Below are 6,770 nucleotides of genomic sequence, written 5' to 3' on the forward strand. Positions count from 1 at the left end.
ATCGGTGCCAGTTGCCCTGCGCAGTCCGACAGAGCATTGGTGAGTCATGTTACCACCTCTGTCAGGACCCGGGGCGCCCGAGAGGCTGCCAGGGTACCAAAGCATCTGGCAGATGCTTGGGAGTCGTCGACGTATATGAAGACTCCGAGGATGTTTTGATGGTGGCCGCGCCCAGAAGAGGCGCTGGCCAAGTGGATAACTTAGGTCCACAGGCGGGTAACTTAGTTCCGCAGACAGCTGCAGCTGTCATGAACACCGAGAACAGCGCTGTTCAGAGTGGGTAACAGAGTTCCACACACGGTCGCCCAGACCTTAACTGAAGAGGAAGGCGTCGGATACGCTTCCTGTGTGGGTAACACAGTGCCACACGCGGTCGCCCATACCTTAACAGAAGAGGAAGGCGTTGAGCACGCTTCCTGTGTGTAGCACAGTACCACACGAGGCCACGAGTGCCTCGGATGTCGTAGCGCCGACATCCCTAGACGTGGTAAGCAAAGCTCCACGTCACGGTCGCCGTCGTCAACGACGCCGCCGCCGCCTCAAGTCGGATCCGAACTTCGTTCAGATCGACGTCGCTTCAAGCGACTCGGAGTCCAGGGCCCGGGCCCCTCCGACAAGGCCGGTGGAAGAGTGTTATCACATCTTCGATGGCGAGACCGGTTTACCCGTCAAGGCATCTGGTGTCCACTTGGAACCGTTGCCAGAGGTTGCAGATATCCTGAACCTTGAAGAAATGACGGTTGAGGCTTTCCTGTCTAACCTCAAGGCTGGAGAGATTGCTGAGATGGTGCTCATGAGACCTGAGACACTCGGGAGGAGCTGAACTCCTCCTTTGTCTTGGACGAGAACGTCCTGGAAGACCTAAACAAGCAGCGTCAGGCGCGCTTGGGTTCTGAGATCCTTAAGAACCCCAAGGATCCGGTGTATCCTTTGGTGACGGAGTATGCGGACGTGGTGAGCAAACACCCACCGACCCAGCTCCTACCGGATCGAGGCGTACGGCATGAGATTGACCTCGTGCCCAGCACAAAGTATTGTGTCACGAGGCAATGGCCTCTCCCGCGCGAACTGTGCGAGGTCATTGATGCCTTCTTCGCCGCGAAAGCGAAGGCATGCATGGTGCGGGAGTCGAAATCCCCGCACTCGACGCCGACTTTCTGCGTTCGGAAGCTGAACGGAAAGTGGCGTCTAGTTCATGCTTACAACAAGCTGAACAACGCGACGGTGCCGGCCCAAACACCAATTCCACGAAAGGATGTGTTGTTAAACAACATTGTGTACTGTACAGTGCGCTGGATTTGGTAGACGGATACTACCAGATCCTGATGCGAGAGAGTGACATCGCGCTCACCGCGGTGAGCACTCCGAGCGGCATGCTTTGGGAGTGGCTCGTTATGCCGCAGGGTCTGTCTAACGCCGCGGCGACGTTCAATCGCCTGATGACGCAACTGGTCCGCCCTTTGCGTACCTTTGTACAGACGTACTTCGACGACATATTCGTCCATAGCCGTGCCGAGGGAGGCAAGACGGCCATGGAGGGAGGTGCATCTAGGACACCTCCGTCGAGTGTTGGACGTAATGCGAGCGAACAAGCTCTACGCCAACATCGACAAGTGCGTTTTCGCGTCACCAGAGATCAAAGTTCTCAGTTGCTTCGTAAGCAACGTGGACGTTCGGGCTGACCCAGACAAGGTCAAGGCCATCGCAGCATGGCCGACGCTCCGATCCCAAAAGGATCTTTGAAAGTGGTTGGGCTTGGCCAACTACCTTCACAAGTACAGTGCAGGTACGCGGGCTTCGCTAAGCCCTTGTCGAGCCTCCTTCAGAAGGACGTCGACTGGCGCTGGGAGCAAGAGCACCAGGATGCTTTTGATCAGCATCAAGGCCAGTCTCCAAAGAGGCCCCTGTCCTGGCCCTGCCGGACGAGAAGAAAGCCGGTTAAGCGTCGTCTGCGATGCCTCCCGATTACGCCATCGGGTGAGCATTGCTGCAGGACGACACGGCTGGACAGGAACGAGTCATCTCGTTCCAGTCCCGGCAGCTCAAAGCCGCCGAGCGGAACTACCCTGTCCATGACAAGGAGCTCCTGGCAATGAAATATGCCCTTGTGAAGTTCCGTGTTCACCTTCTGGGCTCTAGGCCCTTTGTGATCTACACAGACCACCCGTCCTTGAGGACGGCGACTAACTCGCCTCACCTCTCCCAAAGAATGGCGAGGTGGCTGTCCTTCTTCGCGGAATACAACTTCCGCGTCGAATACAAGCCGGGCAAGCTCAACGTGCTTGCGGACGCCCTCTCTCGGCGTCCCGACTATGAGTTGGCCCACATCACGCGGGTGACAACGGATCTATATGATGGGATACGCATGGCGTATCGGGACGATGAGGCTGTCGCGCCTATCGTCAAGTTCCTTAAGGCCGGAACGAGCGCGAAGTCCGACTGGCTCTCGTCGCGACAGCGCTCACGGCTCCACCGATATGAGTTGAAGGAGGGCCTCCTCTATTATCGGGTGGAGCCCACTGATCCTCCACGGGTGGTCGTACCCAACGACGAGGAGCTGAAGTTCGAAATCCTCGCGGAGGCGCATGACGCGCCCTCCAGCGGCCACTTGGGCCGCGAGAAGACCTTTCTGTCGGTCTCTCAGTCCTTCTGGTGGACCCACATGTACAAGTGGGTCGCCCGATACGTCAAAACATGTGAAACATGTCAGCGGGTCAAACCCGCAGGGCACTCTTCGGCTCCACTACAGAGCCTGCCCGTACCGGCTGATTGTTGGAAGTCGATGAGTCTTGACTTCATCTTTGAGCTCCCCGCCGACGGACACGGCAACACCGGAATTTTGGTGTTCGTGTGTCGGCTGAGCATATTGGTACATCTTGCTCCAGTTCACGTCACTGTAACGGGCGAACATACCGCAAGGTTGTTCGTCGATGGCGTGTTCCGCTATCACGGTCTCCCGGAGACGTTTGTCTCTGACCGAGACCCGCGGTTCACTGCTGCGTTTTGGAAAACGCTGTTCCCTTTACTGGGAACTTCGTCTGCAGATGTCCACTGCGGATCATCCGCAGACAGACGTCCAAACAGAGCGCGTCAATCGAGTGCTCGAGGACACTCTGCGCAGTGTGTGCGCGGCAGCGCCACGTACGTGGTCGACGCAGCTTCCAGTTGTTGAGTTTGCGCTCAACAACGCGGTGCACGCGTCCACGGGGTTCACGCCGTTCTACTTGAACGGCTTCCGCCACCCCAGAGTGCCTCTCACTCTTCGAGGAAACACTGACTCCTCTATTCTAAGTGGGGGAGAGGCTCGGAAAGCCCTTTCCTCCCAGGTCTCGGATGTGAGGCCAGTTTCGCTGCGGAAACAGGTGGAATCCTTTATGGATACCAAGCTGAACATTGTCAGCAGGGTCCGCGATGCCATGGCAGCGGCCCAGGATAGACAAAAGGAGTACTCAGACAAACATGGAAGAGGAAACTTAAGTGTATTTAAAGTGGGGGACTTAGTGCTATTAGACACGAGGAACCTACCGCTAGACACTGTCAGCTCTGTCGGCAGCAACAAGCTGAAGCACCGCTTCATCGGACCTTTTGCAGTCCTGGCCAGACATGGTGCGTCGTACACCATCGACCTTCCAAAGTCAATGACGACGCACCCGACGTTCTATGTCGGACGTCTTAAGCGGTACGAATCAGAAGCGCTAGAATACATTCCGTATCGACTGGTGCGAGTTAGCTGGATGAAATACGCATTACACTGTTTATCTCAATGATTTCAAACCATATCTACGACTTGCATATCTTCGCCTGATCCAATGCATATTGACTGTCCAGCCGTGCTGTACTTCAATCGTTTGTATGTAAGGATGCATCGCTATGCTGCTCTACTTCTATTGATTCGCTGTATTTCTGTCGGCGCTTTCCATGTTTCCGGTTGCCGAATGACTGGCAGCCCCTCGTTTGAGTTGGTATATGATTGGCACCCATTATTAAATCATTCTGGAGAGTTTAGTTTGCGTAATAATGATTGGCACCCACTTGTCGAAGTTCGTAACGTTTCTCAGCAGTATCCATTTTACGAGGTTGCTGGGACCTGCGGGCACCCCGTCGCTCTCTCAGTGTCGTCTCTCACTCTACCATTCACCTACTCCAGCACAAGCCAAGCGTGTGGGGGCGACGGTAAGGGCAGGATGCGTCCTGTGGATCCTATCTGGATCGTGTCGTGGAATCCTCGTCTTTCATCGACACGAAACTACTTCGAGCGACCTACGACGCGTGTGTCGAGGCGTTGCCCACTGCCGGCATGAACCCTTCGGCGTTGATTCAGATGGTCAACGTGCTGTCTCTCACGCTGGCTCAACTGGCTGGGTCACTGGTCCAAGCCTCGAAGGATATTGATAGTTTGTTAGAGGAAGTCTGGACGCGCGTACACGACAGCAAGGCCAAGCCTGACGCGCTCACTCGAGCTGTCGTGACGTGTATGTTCCAGCCAGTATTCCTGCTGCGAGCTGAGCTGACTTCGACGATGAAGCTCTGGCTGGCAGGGTTTATCCGCTTTGGCTCGAGACACAGACCCAATGTGGTCTTCCACTTGGCGTGTCGCTTATGTCAAACGTGGCGTGCACACCCAGTGTCGGCTCTGTCCTTTGTAGACGAGCTGGTGGAGCTGCTGCTGTATAAGGAACCTTTGATCGACGAGAAGGAGCAGCTGGCAACGGATGCGGGTGCTCCATTCCAAGGATTCCAAGGCTATTCTCCTCTCGATGGCAACCAGACAGCAGCGGTCACGACCCACGCCAAGGACAGATTTGTGCGGCTTGTCATGTTGAGCTTCGTGGACGACGTCGCTGTCGACAAGAGCTCGTCCAGTAACGATACGCAGCAGCTCTTTGATGCTCTGACAGCTCGACTTCTGAAGCTCAATGTGACGCCTGAGTGGCAGAAGCAACACATGCTCAACAGCGATGGGTTCGGCAAGAAACTGCGCTCCTGGCAGGCTCTCTGCATCGTCAGTGCACACGTGACCAAGTCGCAGCTGACAGAGTTGCTTCCTACTCTAGCTACTGCATTTGCTGTGCCTCAACTGCCCAGTGTTCGCTACTACATGGAGCTGTTCGGTATGCGGATGGCTGCCAAGTTCCCAACGGAGATTTGCTCTGGCGTGTTGCTGCCCATGCTTGGCGATGCGAATCTGATGCCACAAGTGGGCGCTTCACTGTTACTTGTGTCGGCGTATCTGGTGGACACCAAGCTGGACGACAACAGTCTTGACGTCGACTGTGGAGAACTGCTGGAGACCATGTTGCCGTGGTTGAATACGTCTCATGGCTACTCTCGAGTACTGGCTCAGTATCTGCTGGCCAAGGTACTTCCTCGCCACATCCACTACTTGAAACAAAGCTCTAAAGACACTCCAGGTCTCCGCTTTCTGGAGGGCACGGCGCGTTATCTGAGCAACAACAAGGAGTGCAAGCGAATGCTACGACGTCAAGCTCGACAACTGGACGAGTTCCACCCGGACTACGAGAGTTCGTTGCTGGGGATGCTCTCTTCTGGCTTCATTAGCGAGTTCGGAGAGCTCTTACCTCGTGACGACGCTCTGCGCTTCAGTGAACAGCTCAAGACTGCCATGAACGAGCTCTACGCGCAGTACCAGCTCGAGAACTTCCCTCCAACTCCTTCAGAGCAGAAGAGCAGCATGGAGGCGGATAGCGTAAGTGGATTCCTCACTGTGCAGCGTAAAATTGACACGACGGCGCTGCTGCTGGAGGATAATGCGCTCCCTGCAGCGATGCGTGCCGACTTTGACGCAGCACGACGTGGAGCGACGCTAAACGCCCGTCAACGACCTCGACAGCCTCTTATCATGTGTGCAAGCTTGGTGGACAAGGTCCCGAATCTGGCTGGACTGGCACGGACTTGCGAGATCTTCAACGCTCAGAAACTGGTCGTGCCGAACCTGCGGATGACGCAGCAGGACGTCACGTTCGTGAATGTCAGCGCCACGGCTCACAAGTGGATGCCACTGGAAGAAGTGCGACCTCAAGGTGACGATTTACGACGAGCACTTGTGCGATGGAAGCGCGAGGGCTACACGATTGTGGCAGTGGAGCAAACGGCGTCCAGTGTGAGTCTCGCGAGCTACACGCTGCCCCGTAAGATGGTGCTGGTGTTGGGGCGAGAGAAGGAAGGGATCCCGGTTCGAAGTGGCTGCCACCTGGTTGAACTGTGTTGTTGGAAAATCTCACAGTTTTGGCCTGGTACGCTCACTGAATGTGCACGTGAGCGGGGCTCTGGTGCTGTGGGAGTACACGCAGCAGCAATTAATGTCTGGAGCGCTCGAGTCGACTCTCTAGATACAGGTCGATGCTTCTCTTTAGACGGAGACGCATGGTACTATCAAGGACTAGTACGCTGTGCTCCGTGTCGTCCTCGCTTCGTTCTCTGGAGTGCTTGATGCTGTCGAAGCCGGCTGGATTCCTTCTTCTTGGCGATGTCCGAGTGCACTACGTGAGATCTAGGCTACGTTGTTCATCTTCTGGTCCAAAGTCGACGAGCTGACCTAAGTGGACTCTGCAGAGTGAGGTCGCGGTGGAAGGAAATGGGTGCATGTCTCGTGGTCGTGCAAGAATGGAACGTTCCGGCTCACGACTTCTGTGTCGAGTATTAGAAGGGACCGGGCCCGCGCCTTTGCTTGTCAAAAAGCCCTGGGGAACGAACCTCTGGTGGCACTCTGTTGGAAACTCACGGTGTGGGACAAAAGGCACCTCCATGAA

The 6,770-nt window shown here is 55.7% G+C and overlaps 1 protein-coding gene across 1 annotated transcript; it reads left to right on the forward strand.

The window, feature by feature from the left end:
• Window positions 1-4,321: 4,321 nt before the first annotated feature.
• On the forward strand, window positions 4,322-6,451 carry PITG_23106 (SpoU rRNA Methylase family; the record flags this gene model as incomplete). Its single annotated transcript, XM_002896828.1, has 1 exon — window positions 4,322-6,451. The coding sequence occupies one exon, from the start codon at window positions 4,322-4,324 to the stop codon at window positions 6,449-6,451; it is 2,130 nt and encodes a 709-aa protein (XP_002896874.1).
• Between the last annotated feature and the right edge of the window lie 319 nt (window positions 6,452-6,770).

The sequence above is a fragment of the Phytophthora infestans genome, genomic scaffold (genome assembly GCF_000142945.1).
Source record: "Phytophthora infestans T30-4 supercont1.52 genomic scaffold, whole genome shotgun sequence".
Taxonomy (NCBI): domain Eukaryota; phylum Oomycota; class Peronosporomycetes; order Peronosporales; family Peronosporaceae; genus Phytophthora; species Phytophthora infestans.